We start from the raw sequence: 22,101 nt of genomic DNA, 5'->3' as shown, positions 1-22,101 counted from the left end.
CATGCTGCGTCTTTGTACTCAAGATCTTTGCAACGTGTTTGATATTTTTGAACAGAGGTGTCTACCTAACCTACTTATTCACATATACAGGTGTAACAAAAATATTAGGCATCCGTTTAAGGGCATATTCGGTATCGTGTTCTGATTAAGAAAAAGTCGAAGATTTTTTTTGTCTCAGGCAATTTTTGGCCTTTGCATGGAGGGTTGGCCGACTCGGACGACATGCCCCATAAAAAAAAACACGTGTATTTTTTTTCTGCTTTTTTCTAATCAGATCCCGATACCGAATTAACCGGATCCCCACTATCATATATGTTACACCCTGTAAGTCGTGACTAGGTAGTTCGGTTTATGAAAACCCAAAAGAGTTTCGATGTTTGCATCCTTTATAGGTTTTATTCTATAGCAGAAACTATAGGTATTTACTTATATACTATTAATGATGCGTTGCGTGAAAGAATTATATGTAATTACAAATATAAGGTCCACCGAATGTCAGTTAAAAGTGTTGCTGTTAATACCTAGCGAGATATTTTTTATATAAATGTTATCTGTTAAGTCCTGTATAGTACCTGCAGTGAGTTATGCCTCTGAGTAGGGACGTTACTGTACTTGTAGTGAGCCAAGCTAATAGATGATACGCTTACAACGCCACATGCCATGCAATGATAAATTGTAACCAGTTACACACCGCTTGAAGAAGAAGTTTAGTAAACTAATTTTGCATAAAGCAATCTGTTAATAAATTGTAAGTTTCTTTAGGCGTAACAAGAAGGTATAGAGATTGTAAAATTCAATCAGTCGAGTCTTCCATAGCCCAGTTGGCTGTAACAACCATCTCGAGGTGGAGAAAAATCTCGCGTTCAATGGCTTCTCGAAGCGATGAAATATCAAATTTTCGTAATACCTAATATTAGTTATTTACCTAGCCACTTATAGGCTGAACAAATTTTACCTGTTTAATGTTAAACGTTTAATCAAGCGCCACAATTGTACAACAAGCAGTATTTAAAGACAAGGAAATAATCAGCATTGTGAACACCCAACCTTTGTGTACAAATAAGTACCTACACTCGGAGAGAAGCAACAATTTATCTAGCCCCATTTGAAAATGACGCAAAAATAATTCTAAATGCACATTTTTGCTTCACAATAAGGTTGTGTTTAAAGATTATTTAAAAAGGTACGGTATTCTACAAAAGCAGCTGGATCGTCAATTCTTTATATTAGAAAATAACGAAAACACCAGATGCTCAATGTTGTCAACATTTTTAAATTCCCTGGAGTTTTTGAAGTCAGCATACGCACAATATGGACCTCCTGTATTTAAAATAAATAATTTCACACCATGCACAAATTAAAGAACCAGACAATTATTAGAAAAATTAAGATAGCAGTTATTTTTAAACACAATTCTTGTTTAATAAATCGGATAGAAATATAAAAAGTACGTGAGTTGACTGTGACGTCTATATTAGTTTTCATATAAATTCCATATTAGGAAATCGATTTGATAGTTCTCATTAGAAACTGATTTGTCTAGTAGGAGAATACCTTATTTACGTCGCTCTAGCACACATAACATCCCATACTGACCTGCTCTCGCTCTACGTCCAGGTAGTTGTGGGGCACGTAGCCCTCCTCGCCGCGGTAGTTGCGCGCGCGCAGCCAGCCGTCGCCGTCGCCCTCGCCAACCACCTCCAGCTGCTCGTTCTCTATGATCGACAACTCGTCTGGATTTTGGGCCTGCGAGAGGAAATCAATCGTTAATCAAGTAAAAAAAAAGTATAATTGTTGTTATTTAAAATATATTCTTATCAGAACAATTTTTTAAACTTAAAACTAGTTATTTTACAAGCTTTTATTTAACTTGCAATGTACCTATGTATGTAAATATGTACTTAACTATGTTTGTACGGGTCAAATCTTGCAAGCTAAATTTGACCCACTTTCCTACTTCCAATGAAGCTGAAATTTTGCATACATATGTAAGTCGGATGACAATGCAATATTATGGTACCATCGAGCTGATCTGATGATGGAGACAGGAGGTGGCCATAGGAACTCGGTGATAAAATAACACAACGTAATTGTGTTTAGGGTTGTTAGAATTGTTTCGTTGAGTATTAGTTGACTGTGGAAAGAAAAGTACAGTCAACGATAAAAACTAGTATCATTATAATTGAATTTTTACAAAAGCTGAAAACTTGCATACCTACATAATTATGTAAGTCGGATGACAATGCAATATTATGGTACCATCGAGCTGATCTGATGATGGAGACAGGAGGTGGCCATAGGAACTCTGTGATAAAATATCACAACGTACCTAATCGTGTTTAGGGTTGTTAGAATTTTCTCGTTGAGTATTAGTTGACTGTGGAAAGAAAAGTACAGTCAACGATAAAAACTAGTATATCAATATAATTGAATTATTACAAAAGCTAAAAATTTGCATACATATGTAAGTCGGATGACAATTCAATATTATGGTACCATCGAGCTGATCTGATGATGGAGACAGGAGGTGGCCATAGGAACTCGGTGATAAAATAACACAACGTAATTGTGTTTAGGGTTGTTAAAATGGTCTCGTTGAGTATTAGTTGACTGTGGAAAGAAAGTACAGTCAACGATATAAACTAGTATCAAAATAATTGAATTTTGACAAAAAAAACTGGAAGGAGCCTTCGGCCTTTGGCCCGCCGTTTCACTTGTCTAAGACACTTTTATCTACTATTGGGTTGTGTTTAAGCTCCAACTTCCCGCTTAAACCCCAAAGCAAAACCAATCCTCCCCAAGTGTTTTAATAAGCGAAGCGACGGGCCGAAGGCCCGACGCCGAGCTTCGAAACCCAGCGAAGGCCGAAGGCCGAGCTCCGCGTACGGCCGAAGGCCCGGAGCGTCCCTTACGAGATCCCAAGCCGACCGAGCCTTACGAGGCCGAAGGCCGAGCTGCGGGAATGAAGTGCTCGCATGCGGATCTTTTCTTTCTAGCAACTTTTGCAATTATTAAAATTTTCATACAAAGTAAATAAAATAAAAATAAAATAAACTAAAAATATAATCAATAAATAAATAAATTCACAAAGTAAATACGAGTACTTAAATCTCGCATCAAGCGCGATGAGCACTTAGGAGAGTAGTACCCAAGATAGAGCTGATGCTGAACCCTGGCAGTACCTAGTGTAGCTCGGGTTTGGTGCAACATACACACGCTGTTTTGGACATCCGACTCGTCATGATGATCACTTGGTAGAGTAGTACCCAAGATAGCTGATGCTGAGCCTTGGCAGTACCTAGTGGAGCTCGGGTTTGGTGCAACACAGACACACGCTGTTTTGGACATCCGACACGTTTTGATGAGCACTTCGGAAAGCAGTATCCAAGATAGAGCTGATGCTGAACCCTGGCTGTACCTAGTGGGACTCAGGTTTGGTGCAACATAGACACACGCTGGGTTGGACATCCGACTCGTCACGATGAGCGACTGAAGTCTTAGGGCTTATACCTACATACTCACGTTTGCGGGCATATGCCGCAAACATCGTACGGTGGTTCGAGATTATGCTACTTTTTATAGATGATTTTTCGGGTAAAACGTTTAGTTATTTTATTAAAACAAAAGATGAAGTTTTTAGTAAATTTATTGAATTGTAATAGCACATTGTAATATTCCTATTTGAATAACCTTGCAACAATGATGTGTTGAATGAGATGAACAGATTGAGAAATCTGACCAGCGATAACTAAAAAGTAAAAAATAAATTATAAGTAAAAAAAACTTATATAAAACTTGATGGTAAATTTTTTAAAGGAAAAATTTATTTTATTATTTTTAGTGCATTTAAATAAAAGCTTGTTTTTAAATAAGTTTTTTTTACTTATAATTTTAATTAAATATAGAGGGCCTTTTAATATAACAAACCACCACCAAAAGAATAATCCTCGACACGTGTTTCGCCTCTCTACGAGGCATCCTCAGGAGTTGTTGACGGTCTGACGCCCGGCAACGGAATGACCTGTCTAGAATGGTCGGCCATATTTATACCTTGACCACTCCCCCTACTGTGCAAGTGTGAGTGAGATGGAAAAAATCGTAATAACGGCGATGACGCAACATTCAATTGACCGTCAACAACTCCTGAGGATGCCTCGTAGAGAGGCGAAACACGTGTCGAGGATTATTCTTTTGGTGGTGGTTTGTTATATATATTTATTTGCGTATTTATTTTTGCGGTGGGAGGGTGGGAATATTAATTGCATGTAAAAATACGCAAGTAAGTATAACGGGTTAGCACTGATTTACTAGCACGTTATCTTTTCGCGGATTAGCAAAGTAATATTTTGGTTTTAATTAATATGGATTTCCGCAAAGTAACGCCTGATTCTATTCACTATTTTAAATAATTCATATTTAATGAATGTTCCACTATCCACTGACGTACGGATTTACGTTAGAATTAAATTGACACGCGCTAATAGGTTCAGCGAGTAATGGAAAAGCTTAGAGAGCTTGAAATGATCAATTGATCACAATTCTAGTCAATAAATTTAACCCCCAGTTGAGATTAATATAGACTGACATGTATAGATCGGATCAGCCCGAGCGAGAACTAACTTAACTCTTAATAAGTTTTTGGCAAAAATTTCATTTTTGGTACAAGCTTTTATCGCTGACTGTACTTTTCTTACAACAGACAACTAATACTCATCGAGACAATTCAAAACAGCCCAAACACAATTAGGTTTCGTTGTTTTATCACATAGTTCCACCATACCATATGGCCACCTCCGGTCTCCATCATCAGATCAACTCGATGACACCATAATATTGCATTGTCACCCGACTCACGTATGTATGCAAAATTTTAGCTCAATCGGAAACCGGAAAGTGGATCAAATTTAACTTGCAAGATTTGATTACAGACAACGGTCAGGTGAAAGTAAATAAAAGCTTGTAAAAAGAAACACTCCTCTGAAGAAACGCTTAAGAAAATTAATACATTTACTCTGCTTTTCTAATATAAAGTGCTTAGTTCTATCGGGGGAACTAAATCGGCCTTTGATAAATTAAATGCACCGTTTGAACTTAGTTACACGTTTAAATTCTTTTGATATGGTAGCCCTCTAATTTTACTTTTTTAGGTACCTCCAATTAACTCAAAATATATAAAAATTGAATGACTGACCAGTTTTACCTTATTAGTTCTAAATTCAAATAGTGGCCACGAAAATTTTACGAAAATAAAATTGACTAAGGTAAACGGCCCCAAGTTCGTGTTAGTACGTTATTTCGTTAGTTTTGTTTCTGGCGCAAATAATAAGGAATTCAATTATTTTTTATTCTAATTATACATATGAAAAAAATCTGTATTATTTAATCTCTTCAATAAAGTAATAACCAATATTTTAGTAATTAAACTGAGAGTAATACGACGGTCGAAACTGTCAGTGGGCCGCGAACAGCTGTGTTGTATGCGTGCACTTTTTTTAGGCGTAAGGTGCGCGCTCTCACTTGTTAAGCTTATAGGAAGGAAAAGCTAAACCCATTCGAATAAAAGTTTTTGGGAGTGTTTCTGTGGGTTCCTTAGTAATTGATTTGATAAGAAAAAAGATTGAATATATGCATAGAAATAACTTAAAATTGCAATAAATCGACTCACGAAATAGCGGTCATTTTATTTTTCGTGTGTCTCCTATTTCGTGCCACTAACGAATCAAGGATTTTCTAGATACATTTTGAGTGCTTGTTTTTAAATATAACAACGAAGATAATTAAAAAAATAAATTAGTAAACAATTAATGTATTTCATGAAGTTTCGTATGAGCGAAATTCGGTATATGTTTTTTTCACTAGAATTCTCATAAAACGAGTTTGAATGTGACCCGAGTTAAAAATTTTAAGGTATATTCCACGTATATTCTCATATTAACTACTAGCACAATTTTATTTATTATTCAATTTATTTGATTTATTTTTGTATATGTTTATATTTAACGTATAAGATAGTAAATTATTTTTTGTAAATATTTTTTATTTTTCAATTTATTTTAATTTTAATTTTTATTTAATTATTTAAATAGTTTGGCTCTTAATCACGTATTAAAGTACCCATATGGTTTACAAAGTCTTAATTCAACCATTAAAGACGACGAGTACAAATAACTTTAAGCTAGCTCTCAAATTATTATTTTTTTTAATATTATTTTTAATTTGACCATACAATTATTTGACCGAAGCGAAGCGAAGGTCTACGTTTTGACTCGGGCATTTTGCTTTCGTATGTCCGGATGTTCTCCTCTACAGGTCGCAATTCTTAACCGATTCTCGTGAAATTTTGTGACCGAATTTTATGACTAAATAAATTTTTTTTGTCAATCCGGTTTTTGGAAATTTTTAAAAATGGCGGAGTCGTGATACCTGGCGCCTAAACAAATAGTCGTATCGATATCATAAGACTTTTTTCTTTTTGAGACATGTTTACAGAGTTAATAGCAAAAAATGCAGAAAAAAATTATCGCTGGTTTAGGCGGTATTTAGATATTTAATTTTAACTAATTTTAATTTGAGAAGGAGTAGCTAAATTTCGTCAACCCATCTAAGAACTATTTGGCTCAGTTTGTAAACGTTCGCTTTTTCTGTTTGCACAGAGGGTCTGGGTTCGATCCCCAGTAATTGTATGCTGGGATATTATAACTTTTTGTATTTTTTTACACATAAATTTCGTATTGTTTTTCTTTAATTTACTATACACCGTGTTTTTATTGAATTCCGTTAACTTCGGGGTATAGTTAAGTACGTTTATAAGAACTAAATGGCATAGTTAATTTTCAAAAAAAAAATTTTTTTTGTTTTCTTTTTTGTTTTTTTTTTTGTTTAAAAAGTAATTAAATGTAGCATATAGCGTTGTTGTAACACGGGCATTACATTTAACTCAACCAAACAATTGAAATCTGTGACATATCAATGTCATTTCGTACATCAATCGACCGAGATTGTACTTAAGGTGCAGTGGGTTCAGAAAACGAAGTTTTTAAAAAGCCGTAGCTCTTTTTTGGATCACAATACGGCTGCCATACATTCAATTAGCAATCTTGAGGGCTTTTTCTAGTGACTTCCGCGATTCGAATCCTAAGTTTTTGACTTTTGCTCGATAGAAAACGATCACGAACATAGGTCTAAAACGGACTTTAAACATTCGTAACAATATGTGCACAAAAGATAAAAATATGAAAACTGCTTCTAATAACGCGCAATTTTATGCTTGAGCGAATTCCGCGATTACTTTTTTTTTAAATTTAACATTAAATAAATAAGTTCAAAGACATGATATCAGCGGTCCCGTGCACGCAACTTCTTTGATCAGATGCCCGCTGGGCTTGAACGAAGGCGGTCCTATCGCGGGGCGCACTAAACTGACAGTTGGGTTTTGCAATTATTTTGACATTAAATCATATACGTATACGAAAAAGTATACCAGTAGACAAATTGTATTTAAAAAAATAGGGTAGATTAATTATCATCACATAGAGCTCGGGTCTCATCTTAAATTTGATTTGTTGTTGTTTACGGGGGATAATTATTGAAAAACGCAGTAAACTATCTCAAAACAATACGGTTCTAAAATCATTTAAGTAATTTGCTCCTTGAAACCCCGCTTGAAATGAAAAAAGTTTGAAGACTCATACTTACTGATTGGAGTTAATTTTCATTATGCTGGTATTACCTAATATTGCGTAATTTTAAAAACGTACCCATGTGACTTCTGTACGTCAACGTCAATGAACTGATTGTGATGTCAATTTTGTGATCTTGTATTTATGTTAGAGAACTTTTGATCTTCAAATATTACCTATTAATACGGAACGATATGTAAATATTTCGTGTACTACTTGAAAATCTTGAAGCGGTACACCTATTTTGTTGCTGTGAGGTCCGCCCAGATATATAATGCGGTTACGTGCTGTTCTGCAAACCTTCATGAAATCAAGAATAAATAAACGACTATGGTCTAGCCTCAGTCCTAGTGAGTTTTTGCGGCTCGTGAGGCCGAGATATACTTGCCTACGAGGCTTACAGGCCAATACCGTTGCGGACTGGTTTACTGTGATTGTCTATGTATCGATTGTTATCCAAATTTACTATAAAATAAAACAAAGTTTCTAGTTCAATTATATTCTGTGCATATTTAATTTTATTTTTTATACCTCGTCGATGACAAACAAGCATACGGCCCGTCTTATGGTAAGCAGTCTCCGTAGCCTATGGACGCCTGCAACTCCAGAGGTGTTAGATACATGCTTGTTGCCGTGTCTAACCCTCCGCACCCTCGTTGATAACTGGCAACCATACTCACCGGCAGGAACAATACTATGAGTAGGATCTAGTGTTATTTGGCTGCAGATTTCTGTAAGGTTGAGCTCTGCTCTAGATCTGGAATGACATCCGCTGTGCTGTGTCCTACCACACAAAGCGAGATGTAATTCACAGTGCCCATACCTCTCTTTTGGACGTAGTTCAAGGACCAGAGGAATGTCCATCTTAAGTATTTTCGTACTAAATAACTACACAGATTCAGATTCTGAACATATAACCGTAAGTTTACCAAAAATTTGGCGTAGCTGTACAGTCAGATGCAGAGAAAAACAATCCGCCAAAATTAAATTTTCACCCTGCCAGGACTTTATTTATTGATAAAGATAACGATATGTTTGCAAAAATGTAGTGATGAACATAGGTGGACAGTAATTTTGGATGCGTAGGGGAGAGCGGGGAGAAACGCAACACTTTGTACTTTGACCTTAGTTTCTGGCTAACCGTTATTATTTTGATGAAATTAATGTAGTCATATTTAACTTCATTGCATGTTCTGTACATTAACATCTTGATTAACCTTATAATTGTGTATTTTGTATGTAAGTACCAGAGTGACTAAAAAATCGTCTTTTGTTACTCATGACCCCGTTGGCGTGCAGAAAGTAACACGTGTGGGTCAAAAGTAACAAGACACAGTGGGCTGTAATTAATATAATATGATAGGTATATTAGGTATATCAAATCAAAAAAGTACTAATTAAATATGTAAATTATTATTGATCACACACTTTAATATTTGCATTTTAAGAAAACAAATCAATATTAAGTCCTCGTTAGAAATTGTTTTTATTTCAAGTGATGAGGTCAATTATTCTGTTATAAACATGTTTTCTACTCAGATAATTCAGGGTCAGAGTTTTTTCACTCACAAATATGGCATACATCGTTTAAATCAGGGGTCTCCAAACTTTTTTACCTGAGGGCCATATTGCGCCTCAGAATTTTCGCGCGGGGCACCGTCGGCGCCGAGGGGAGGGTGTATCTGGTTGCTGCTGAACTGATACTGATAGGGCTGAACACCTGGTGCCTGGCTCCCGCGGGCCGGATTGGAACGCTTCGCTGGCCGGATTTGGCCCGCGGGCCGGGGTTTGGAGAGCCCTGGTTTAAATCATCATTGACGCATTAAGCATGTAACACCATATTAGATTCAATAGGTATATATTGTATGGGATGTAAATGTTACTTTTGTACCTATACGGCTTTGTTACTTTTGTACCCAACCGCATTTTTCTGAAAACATGAAAGATATCTTTGAAACGGAACGTGCTCGAGAAAATTAATTGCAATCAATCTAATCAATAATCAATATCCCTTCGGGTGGCAGGGCTTCCGGTTGAAGGGTAGGAGAAATGGCGCGGCCATTTTTTTAAATATGCCCCTGCGTGGCAGAGGGCGGGAGCCGGACACTTCCCTAAATATATTGTTTCTCTTCCTTCTTTCAATGGAACTTTTGTAGAGTTTCTCTTCCTCAAAGGAGGCTAGTGGTTAACACGAAACTCAAAATACTCTCATTTGCATCTTAAAAAAAAACAGGATGGGTCACTGACCTGTCCCAGTAAAGTGAGGTAGTGTGCGTGAAGTGTGCTTGTGTGTGAAATGGGGTAATTTGACAGAATCTGAAAATTTTCCTCGGGCATACCTCGCCTTAAGTTTAGTAGCAAATGTATGAACTCATTCTAAACACTAATCAATATGTAAGCCGGCCCTAAGGCAAGTGTACACGCTTGTAGAGGCCTTATAGTAAAAAAATAAATTATGGATTATCTCCGAAATGGACTTAATTAGAACATCGGTGTCTTTGAGAAAGTTACTTGATTTAAGCTCAGGAATGCACCCTTGAAATTAACGGAAATCAAAAAAAACACGGTGTATTTAAAGCTCTTAGCACCATGTTATTTCAAGCTCTGCTCGCGAGGTCTACAGCTCACAGAGCCACTAGTCGTAAGTAGGTAAGACCGTTAAATATAAATGATTATCAGCAAATTATCACCAATTACTCTAAGAAAACTTTATGCCGAAACAGGGGACACGAATTCACGAACTTAGGAGCTGACCTAAATTTGTATCACGAAATGGGAGCCAAATAAGAGGTTCACGACAAAATTCATATAAAATAAAGTTTCAACTAAAACCCTACAGTTTATACATTAAATTATCAACAAAGAACTAATATAACTTATTCAAAAGCTTTCAAGGTAATGATATGCTTAGTAATATTTAAAAAAATATACAAACTCTCAACTCACTCTCAAGAGCCTTAACCTGCCGAAACAGGGGCCCTTTACCTTATATGCATGAATTAGTCAGAAAAGGGCCCACGACATTTAAACGCATTTCATAAATAAAGTGGAATAATGGTGAAAAATACTTTCGAAAGTTGGTCATATTTCGAATGGGTGAAAGGAGGTAACGATTATAATAAGTAGATCAGGATGTAGTGCATAAATCATTATTTTCTATCGTATATTCACGGATACGTACGAACGTATTTTGCTATTTCAGTCAGTCTCGGTACAAAAAGTACTGAAGTTGATTGAAGTAGCATGACAAATACGAACGTTTCCGTGAAAATACGATGGAAAACAATTATGCACTAGGTACATTTGTACGTGGTGTAATTGCTATTTGGTACATTTGTACGTGGTGTACTTGCTATTTGGTACATTTGTACGTGGTGTAATTGCTATTTGGTACATTTGTACGTGGTGTACTTGCTATTTGGTACATTTGTACGTGGTGTAATTGCTATTTGGTACATTTGTACGTGGTGTACTTGCTATTTGGTACATTTTTACGTGGTGTAATTGCTATTTGGTACATTTGTACGTGGTGTACTTGCTATTTGGTACATTTGTACGTGGTGTAATTGCTATTTGGTACATTTGTACGTGGTGTACTTGCTATTTGGACACATTGCCTGGCATAAAGTGATGTTAAAATAACAGGATTGACTTCTATGCAAAGGCAAACATTTTAATTACATTTCTATTAGTAGGTAAAAATGTTTTAATTGTTCAATTCTGATCAGGTTCTTTCCTTAAATGTATGAAATTACTAAATAAATACTAACCTATCTAATGTTTCATTTATAATAGGTACCTAATCATAGCAGTTGGCCAATCAAAACGATTAAGAGCTTGGTTGGCTTCAAAGGGGCACATTCTGTATCTTAGTTAGGCTTTTGTTTATGAAGTAACAATCAACTAGAGTAGCCAAACGTCAACATTGGGTTGAATAATCTTCTGTGCCATTCCGTGTTTAGGTACGCCCAGTAATTTCAAATACCGATTAGGTGGATCATAATAAAGGTACGTGGCTACGATTCAATACCACTCCAAATGCATCACAGTATTACATTTCCAATTTCAATTGCACAAGAGGAGCCTTTAAATTAGTCTGGCTTTGATAACTTATACAACCAGTCTTGTTGCGTTTGGTGCATAAAGGGGGTATTATGTTAGTTGAATGCGAATAGCAATTTCGAGGAGTAGCCGTTGGTTAGTTGACTCCAATACTGTACCTATAAAGCTCTATCCAATACCGCATATATAGTTAATAAACTCTCCATAATTGGAATTTATCGGGAATTTTCGTTAACTTTAGCTTAGGTAAATATTTTAATCATAATAGATAATATTTTAGGCTGAATTATTTTTGCCTCCGCCTCCAGCTCCTCGCCCCCGTTAACCAGATCCATGAAGGCGAACCTCCAGCTGTGGGACTAACGTTTACTAGTCCATGGGCCAGCTAGCCAAATTTAAGCAAATGGTATAATTTGGTACCCCCAAATTATACCGATATCTTGGCTGGCCCATGGATTATACAGAACTCACCGTGTAGGAGTAGAGCGCGGTGCACTTGTAGAGCGGAGCGGCGGGCGCCTCCACGCCGGCGGCCGGCGCCTCCGCCACCGGCTCCTCGCCCCAGTTGACCTGCGTGGGGTCGTCCCAGCCCACCGCCAGCTGCTCCATGCGCATCCTCTCCTCCTCCAGCGCCGCTGCGGAAGAAACTCTTGTATTCCAGCCGATCTCCCGAGAATCATCTGCGGGTGGAGGTGGAGGGTCCCAACCAACCATCACCCTCCCTTCTCCTGTGTTACACACAAATAAAGAGGCCTTTTTTACATTTTGCCTCTGGGTTTGAGCCTGGTTGGATTTGGGAACTTGATAAAAGTCAAAATAATGTATTATTGTAGATAAAAAACTGACAAGTAATTTACATATTTTTTAATGCATTAATCACAGACTGTAAAACAAATATAAGGGATGCATAATGTGTTTCATAATTATAAAAGCAAATACAGTAACCTTAACACGAAACTTCTGCACTTACTCATCTGCTTTGCCACTATGTTAAACTTTCAAGATGGCAGAGCTACCCTTAGAACTATCGCTGCACTCGCACTTACTGTCAACCTCCTCGTCGTGTTCGTCCTCGTGCTGCGAGCCGGAGGTGGTCCGTTGGTGGCCCGACACGGAGGCGGCCGGGGCCTGCTCGCCCTCGGTGTTGTCGCTGTCGTAGAATGAGTCGGAGCTCGGCTGATCCTGGAACATACGCTGACATTACTAATGTGTTCAAAAGACGATAAAAGCTTCTTAATTCTGAACCTTCCTGGGCGCCAATTAACAATCATTAGTAAGTAGAGTCTGTTCGGAAAGAGATGAGTCGTGGAATGTATTGGGCCCCATACATTCCACTACTCTTCTCTTTCCGCACAAACCGTAACAAAAAATTACAATATGACGATTTTGTATTAGGTTTCGTAATATACGTAATAATATACTGGAATGAAGTAACATGTGATATCACGATAATTATTTTAATAGGTATCTTCATTTAAACTCCAAAATAATAATATAGCTCAACCATTTCGTGTGTTTCATAAATAGCAATATTTATCAAGTCAGGCGTGGGTTGCTTACGTAGGTTGCGCAATGAAATATTCCGAGCGTGAACTTTGAGGAATCAAACATCAAGGACTCCCTCTACTTAATATAGTGATGGGGGTGAAGTGGGTGAGCACCTTGTCCCGCCCACTCCTTGTACACAATTCCTTGTACACATCATATTTCAGTAACGAGAAATGCAAGATGTTTATGCTCGAGTTGTTTGTTATTGATTTATAAGTCTTTAAATGACGTTGGAGGTGCAATACACTAAGTTCTGGTAAAAGGTACAACCATTATGTATTATATGCTTTAAGATTTATAAATAAATATAATCAGTCTGAATCGCTATTTTATTAATAATTCAGAAACATTGATTACAATTTATGTAAGTAGTACTATAACGGAAATGTCTAAATAGAGAACCTTCTATTAAAATGCAATGCAACGCGTGACACTGTGAAGTGCAATGCTATTTCAAGTTTATTAAGACAAAGAAGTTAAGAACCCGTTAACGACAATGAGCAGGCGTCCTAACGACTGATGTGCAGTCGAGAACTTGAGAACTTAAATAGTATATTTTTGTATACCTAGGTATCGAAATATTCCATTTCCAAAATGAAAGTTCCTTTCGTCTCCTGTAAAATTTTCCTGAAATTTCCGGGAACTTTTGCAACTTTTCGGAAACTTTCCGTAACTTATCATGCACGGCCAGCAGGTTGATCTCCTGCAGCCTCTCGTCCACCTCGCTATCATACATGTACACTCACGGCAGCCCCGGACGCGTCGGTCCTCACGCTGAGGAGACTGGAACTGCGTGGCAGCGTGTCCTGCGCGGCCAGCAGGTCGATCTCCTGCAGCCACTCGTCCACCTCGCTATCATACATGTACACTCACGGCAGCCCCGGACGCGTCGGTCCTCACGCTGAGTAGGAGACTGGAACTGCGCGGCAGCGTGTCCTGCACGGCCAGCAGGTCGATCTCCTGCAGCCTCTCGTCCACCTCGCTATCATACATGTACACTCACGGCAGCCCCGGACGCGTCGGTCCTCACGCTGAGGAGACTGGAACTGCGCGGCAGCGTTTCCTGCACGGCCAGCAGGTCGATCTCCTGCAGCCACTCGTCCACCTCGCTATCGTACATGTACACTCACGGCAGCCCCGGACGCGTCGGTCCTCACGCTGAGGAGACGGGAACTGCGCGGCAGCGTGTCCTGCACGGCCAGCAGGTCGATCTCCTTGAGCCACTCATCCACCTCGCTATCATACATGTACACTTACGGCAGCCCCGGACGCGTCGGTCCTCACGCTGAGGAGACTGGAGCTGCGCGGCAGCGTGTCCTGCACGGCCAGCAGGTCGATCTCCTGCAGCCTCTCGTCCACCTCGCTATCATACATGTACACTCACGGCAGCCCCGGACGCGTCGGTCCTCACGCTGAGGAGACTGGAGCTGCGCGGCAACGTGTCCTGCACGGCCAGCAGGTCGATCTCCTGCAGCTTCTCGTCCACCTCGCTATCATACATGTACACTCACGGCAGCCCCGGACGCGTCGGTCCTCACGCTGAGGAGACTGGAACTGCGCGGCAGGGTGTCCTGCACGGCGAGCAGGTCGATCTCCTTGAGCCACTCGTCGACGGGCGCGCTGCTGTTCCGCAGGCACTCGAGCCGCGCCTCGTACTTGGCCTTCGAGGTCTCGGAGCGGCGGATGTTGGAGCGCAGCTCGTCCATGCGCGTCTCCAGGTCCGGCCCGTTCGGGTCGTTCGGGTCCGTCTACGAACAAACAATGAATTATTCTCTATAAGGACTGTATTTCTTTCTGATTTACGGGTGAATTTCAACAGGTCCAAAATTTACCTAATTTTTCAAGTGGGATTTTTTATTTTTGAAGTTTATATCTAAATTATGTATCGATAATACGTAATTAGTCACAATCTATATTGTGTAGTAATGGCCTTTCATTATACATAGTAGTTTTCGAGATATTATGATTTTTATTATTTAGTTGCCACCAAAATTAGATTTACTGGCCACCATCCCTAATATAGTCTGTATCTTTAGGTATTTCAATAAAAGTAAACGAAATCTACCCTCAAATGGCTCCTTAAGCCAGTTGAGGGTAGATGAAAACATTACATGATCAAATAATGTAGGTTAAAGTCAGTGCAATTACAAAAAGTGAAATTTTGTTTTATTGTAATGTATTTATTTTTTACTGGTAATCAATGCACTTAGTCATTAATGCTGTGAATACAAAATATAATTATATGACAGCAAATACAAAATTACTTAGTTATGGCTCACAAGTATCAATTTTGGTGGCATTAAGCAATTTTGGTGGTTTTCAAATTACCACCAAAACCGCCAAAATTGATGCACCAAAATTAGAACCATTGCATAAAAGTATATTTAAAAGTAAACCGTATCACTCACTGCAGTTTCAAGTTTATATTTTAAAAAAGAAACTATAAACATGCTTTATCTACACACATGTCATTAGTGCTCTATAATGCGTTCAGAAACCGTAGGAAATGACAAGCTTTATTACAACCAATTTTACTATGAGAACTTTCTTATCTGTGGTAGTAGGAAAATTTGTACTTTAATGTACATAACGTTATAGATTTTTGTAGGTTATGAGTTTAAATTTGGAACAGCAGTCAAAACTCAAGTAGGTCTCTATTCTAGTATCCATAGATATTAAAAAAGTTATCGATACGAAACGTCAATTTAGTATGTTTTTTAAATATAAACCGCACGATATTTGATCTCGAGTGACATGAGAATAGGGACTTCATTCTTTTGTCTAGGAGAGGTCTAGGAATTAAAAAAAACTACGGAAGTGTGACATGCGTGAAAAAAGTTTACATTCACCGCCATTCGACGTACAGTTTATCTTTTAGTTAGTTTTAAGTATGTGTTTAGATAAAGTAGTGTATGTAACTGTACATAATTAGGCATTAAAACACTCGTGTGATCCTATTAAGAAACTCACTAACGTTCGTTTCTTAAACCCACACTCGTATTTTAATACCTCTCATTATGTAGCAGTCACATAAACTACTATTAAATACAGTTCACATAAAAACAACTACTTTTCGGTCATTAGTTAGATACACCACCAAAATTGCATTAAAAAGTATTTTTCTCAAAAATAGACGGCAAAGTCGACTTTGCCATTTAAAAAATAGGTCGCGAAGTGTGGAGTTTATGGTCAGTCAAAAATTAAAAAGTTAAAAACATTGCAGTCTCGATTTTGGGACTGCAATGTTGCATACAAATTCCATTATTTGTCGAGTTCCAAACTTTTTAAAAGTTTAAATGGCCATATCAAATAAAGGCACAGGCCCATTAAACAGCCAAACAGATGATAAGTACTTATTATTATAATGTTGGTATCGCGACTATTTAGCTGTCTCAAATAGGTTGGCGTATTTTCGGCAGAAAAATGGGTCAAACAGATCACTGTGTTATGTCTTTCCTGTAGACATACACGAGAGTTAAGGGCTATAAAGGCTAATTTTCTTATTTAACCCTTATCCACGTGAAAAGGTCCTCCTTTTATTTAAAGAACTATGATAAAATCATTACTTACATGCCCACAAGCTGTTAACTATTGCCCACAGGAGAGAAAACTAGTGTGTTATCGCGAACAGTACATTTTTCTCTCCTGTGGGCAATAGTTAACAGCTTGTGGGCATGTAAGCAATGATTTTATCATAGTTCTCTAAATAAAAGGAGTACCTTTTCATGTGGATAAGGGTTAAATAAGAAAATTAGCCTTTATAGCCCTTAACTCTCGTGTATGTCTACAGGAAAGACATAACACAGTGATCTGTTTGACCCAAATACACTTCTATTTTAAAATTAAAAAATAAAAAGCCGGCAAAGCAAACTTTTTCAATTGTTTCTACTTTTTTCTGTGAAAATATATACGTAAGAACGTTGCTTTAGTAAAATATTTCTATTATATTTATATTTCTTGCACCATTTTTGAGAAAAGCACTTTATATGACTCGGCTGGAAGGCTACTTGCTGGCTTCGGATTCAATTAAACGGACTCTCAAGGTCGTCCGTTTAAAACGAATCCTCAGCCTGCAAGTAGCTACTTCCGAGCCTCGACAATAATGTACTATTAATACACCAAAATTAGATACTTACACGTTTGCTGGACAGATCTAGCGTCATACGACACGTGCATCATCGCTCAGTGCCAGAGCAGACCTGAATTAACAGGTTACTCCACGTTTGTTAGCCTTGTTGCGTTTCGTTCGACCATAAAATTCAGTTTCAATATTTACCACCAAAATTTACTATTTTACCAGGACAACTAGTAATGCTTAGTTTAGAGTATCAATTCATGTACTAATCTTCACTTTTATTTTCTTATAATATACGTAGACTAATAACGAGTAAAAGTTTGTGAAGTTTTAGTTAAATCAATGGATGTTATGGTTGTACTATAGAAATCATTCAAGAAAAACGGATTCGGGACACTACACCAAAATTATAATTGCGGCGAAAAATTTTTTTTTAATAAATAATAACTTTTATAACATTTTGCGATTTGGCTTAAGATAATAATTTGTGTAAGGTTTTCAGAAAAAAAAATACCATTGTGAAACAATTAGTCCACACTGTCATTATCAGCTCCGCCGCAAAAAAAAATTCGTTGAGATAATCACCCTTACGAGGTCAGATATAGCTTTACATATTATGTAAAGCCATATCTGACCTCACGTGAAAATCTTAGGTCCCTTGGTTTCGTATCTACTTTACTACTATTTTTATTGGTTGAATTGAACATATCATATCATATAATAATTTTGAGTTGACTTAATTTTGAAGTCAACTTTTATTTATTAAATAAGATTATTTAAAGCCTCGATGCGCACATACCTACCTACAGTCAGCAGCAGAGGTGTTTTAATTAGGTATCTGAACACAATTTTTATGTTGAGATTAGAAGCGTGTGCAGATCATTTTGGTTATCTTACAATGCTGCTGATTGTTTATCTCTAATTAAAATTATAATAGTATTCGCCGAACCGCTGTCCGTAAATCATAAATCATAAATTATTTATTTGCGTGAAGGCCTTATCATACACATAGATCTACAACGGCATAGTAAATGACTAACGATCGACTTAACCTAGGTACACGTATTCCTTGTAAATAACCTGCTAATTGCAATAAATGCCACCACCCGCCGCTTCACACAACTGGAAACATAATACATAATACATATATACGTAGGAGAACACGGAGTGCTTTATTTAAAGATTTTAAAGGGTTCCAGGAAAAACTATAGGCATAGTGAATCTTCACTTTGTATTCTCGTTTCTGAAACGCTTTTACTTGTCCATTTTCACAAATAAATAAATAATGAAGTACGGTAAAATATGAGAGAGACCGAACGAAATACAACAACATACAAGCAGCAAAGCAATATGGAATATTCAAGCAGCATTGGACAAAGTGATTCTTTTCGAACAGCATAATATCTAGTACTTGTTTGAGGTACTGAATTAAAATAAAACCAATCCGATCCTGGTTATCTGCGCAGGGCAAGAGCTATATAATCCCAGCTAGCCAGTGGCCTTCTCGGAACTACTACCGTATTCATAAATTCATTCATTGTCATGCAATCTCACGCGTAGAAGTTTGATTGCAATCACGACGTCATTCTCATGCGATGCGCCCCACGGGACACAGCCTAATTTCGCAGCGCAGATTTGGCGGATTCGTCAATTTCGTACCTTCATGTTTCGTAATTGTTCACACCTTGTGTGATGGCCATTACGAGTATTCTGGCAATATGTAAAGGTACATTTAGATTCTTGAACGCATTTAGCTTATCTTTAAATATTAAATTGTTCTCTTCAAATGCCAAATATTCTTCATAAAATATTACTTTTGGCAATATTAAAGAACAAGGGAAAGCCGCAAAAATAGTGATGCGTTAATAGTACTTCAATTGGTAATAATTTAATTAATGTAGGTATTTAAGTTTTATTCTAATTAACATTATCGGATCCGCGTACAAGGAAACTAGGTATTTGAAAAATATAATCGCGGCACACGAGAGGTTGATCATCTCGGGCTCCTCATTACACGTGACACAGTGGTATTGTGTAAATAACCGTCAAATGGATGAAAGGAGGACACGAAAGGTATAACTTTAGACTAGAAAAAATTCTTTGCATCTTGCACTGGTCGTTAGTATTTAGTATGCATTGATATTGATACGACATTTAACATTCCCAGGATTAAGCTTCTCATTGCTAATTTTTTCTAAGTATATAATGTCCCTTATTACCATTACCCCATTACATAACTTTAAAAATCTAATCAGTTACGTTACGTACATATATAAAACTATTTTTAGTATACATACATAATATTATAGTTAAACGATCGAAGGAATGAAATCGGCCGCGCGTGGACCGCGCGTCAATGACACAGTCTCCGTGTGAACAGGGACTCTGCCTTCTAACTCCTGACACCCGTCCTAATTTAACATTGATACTGCTGCACCGCCTTGCATGTATAGTTGAATACGTATCAATTTCAATGCATACTAACGACCAGCTAACTAGTTCTCGCCTCGATGCCACAGTATACTCTGAACTCCGTTCTTACTTTTGAAGGACGAAGAATCAATGTTTTTATGTATTAACGTATCTTTGTTTCTTGGACGTTTAGGAGGGTAGGGTATTAAGGGTAGCGTAAGCATATTTCGTATCTACATAAGTAATTAATCATTAGTTAAAAAATATTTTCACTAAGTACTACAAAACAGTTTTTAAATAAAATTATAAAAAACGTGTGCGGCAAGAAGGTAGGTTTTCATTCAACAATTACTTATTGATTTTTGTGGAAACAATTCACCTTCTGTCCCGCCTCACGCATGGCCTGGTACAAGTGCAGCTTGCGGGTGGCGTCCCGCACCAGCGCGGTCTCGCGCACGACGCGCGTGGCCCAGCGCCGCGCCTCCTGCGCCAGCGTCTGTGCCACAGACTCGTGCTCCATGGTCACTCACCTTCTGTCCCGCCTCGCGCATGGCCTGGTATAAGTGCAGCTTGCGGGTGGCGTCCCGCACTAGCGCGGTCTCGCGCACGACGCGCGTGGCCCAACGCCGCGCCTCCTGCGCCAGCGTCTGTGCCACAGACTCATGCTCCATGGTCACTCACCTTCTGTCCCGCCTCGCGCATGGCCTGGTATAAGTGCAGCTTGCGGGTGGCGTCCAGCACCAGCGCGGTCTCGCACACGACGCGCGTGGCCCAGCGCCGCGCCTCTTGCGCTAGCGTCTGCGCCACGGACTCATGCTCCATGGTCACTTACCTTCTGTCCCGCCTCTCGCATGGCCTGGTACAAGTGCAGCTTGCGGGTGGCGTCCCGCACCAGCGCGGTCTCGCGCACGTCGCGCGTGGCCCAGCGCCGCGCCTCCTGCGCCAGCGTCTGTGCCACAGACTCATGCTCCATGGTCACTCACCTTCTGTCCCGCCTCGCGCATGGCCTGGTACAAGTGCAGCTTGCGGGTGGCGTCCCGCACCAGCGCGGTCTCGCGCACGATGCGCGTGGCCCAGCGCCGCGCCTCCTGCGCCAGCGTCTGTGCCACAGACTCATGCTCCATGGTCACTCACCTTCTGTCCCGCCTCTCGCATGGCCTGGTACAAGTGCAGCTTGCGGGTGGCGTCCCGCACCAGCGCGGTTTCGCGCACGACTCGCGTGGCCCAGCGCCGCGCCTCCTGCGCCAGCGTCTGCGCCACAGACTCGTGCTCCATGGTAACGATGTCGACGGGGTCGTTGTCACATGGCTCGTAGTCGTACTGTTCAACAAAATACGAATGAGTACTGGTGATCCATTGTTACTATTGTCATACCAAAAACAAATTAGCATCACATGGGGAATTTTTGCATGAGTTTAGTTAGGTACTGATAATATAACCCATATGCAGTGGCGTAGCTAGGGGGGGGCGGCGGGGGCGGCCCGCCCCGGGTGTCACCCATTTGGGGGGTGACACCCGACCGTGAACATCAGTAGTGCCATCTATAAAAATTCGTAAAACTGTGGCAGATTGCACAACCGCCATTAAGGAAATAATATACAACATGCCCACGAGGAACCCGAGAGATTTTGACAGAATATTCCTGAACATATTTAAAGACTAAAATGTCCTATAAACTGTTTTGGAATTCGCCTAGTTTCATAGTCCAGTAGCACCAGCATAGCAATGTACAAATTGCAGAACATTCCCAAAAAGCGGAAACGTTCTCGAGAATGTTCTCAGAACATGGAAATTATTGTTCGGCCATCTTGGATTTTTTCCAAAAAAACTTTGTTTTGACATAGGAATCCAGAGACCTCTATCTCCCGCCATGCCAAATCTCAGCGCGCTCGCACCAACTTGAAAAAAATTAAAAAAAAAGTCGGCCATTTTTTTTAATGCAGTTTGTTTTGTCTCGGGGCCCTCTATGACATTTGGTCGAGCACCCCCCACCTATCACGCACCGTTTAAAAGTTGCCATACAAAATAAAAGTGGCCAGTTTTCCCGCAATTGTAGCATTTTTCCAAAAAAACAATTTTTGATAGGTATTTAGGGGATCCCGAGATTCCGTGGCCAAAATTTCAGCGCGCTACTGCAAACTTGAAAAAATTAAAAAAAAAAGTCGGCCATATTGAAAAAAAAACATGGCGGCGTCAATATGACATTTGGTCGAGCACCCCCCACCTAGGTCTGACCGTTTGGCCGGGCCGTCATACATTTTTCTGACCGGAAGCGGTAGACCAAAAGTCGGAATTTTCTGGGGGTAAGGATACTACACCTAAACT

The 22,101-nt window shown here is 39.1% G+C and overlaps 1 protein-coding gene across 1 annotated transcript in view; it reads right to left on the bottom strand.

Annotated features, from left to right (window-relative positions):
- Positions 1-22,101, bottom strand: part of LOC134804147 (protein nervous wreck) — a 91,966-nt gene that overhangs the window by 22,892 nt on the left and 46,973 nt on the right. Inside the window, exons 9-13 of the mRNA XM_063777092.1 lie at positions 20,911-21,096; positions 14,801-15,037; positions 12,788-12,923; positions 12,213-12,376; positions 1,597-1,746 (exon numbers count right to left, since the gene is read on the bottom strand). Of these exons, the coding sequence (XP_063633162.1) occupies positions 1,597-1,746; positions 12,213-12,376; positions 12,788-12,923; positions 14,801-15,037; positions 20,911-21,096 (873 nt within the window). The remainder of the gene's footprint in view (positions 1-1,596; positions 1,747-12,212; positions 12,377-12,787; positions 12,924-14,800; positions 15,038-20,910; positions 21,097-22,101) is intronic.

The sequence above is a fragment of the Cydia splendana genome, chromosome Z (genome assembly GCF_910591565.1).
Source record: "Cydia splendana chromosome Z, ilCydSple1.2, whole genome shotgun sequence".
NCBI classification, from domain to species: domain Eukaryota; kingdom Metazoa; phylum Arthropoda; class Insecta; order Lepidoptera; family Tortricidae; genus Cydia; species Cydia splendana.
The sequence above is the reverse complement of the archived record's forward strand: the minus strand, read 5'-3'. Positions and strand labels throughout refer to the sequence as shown.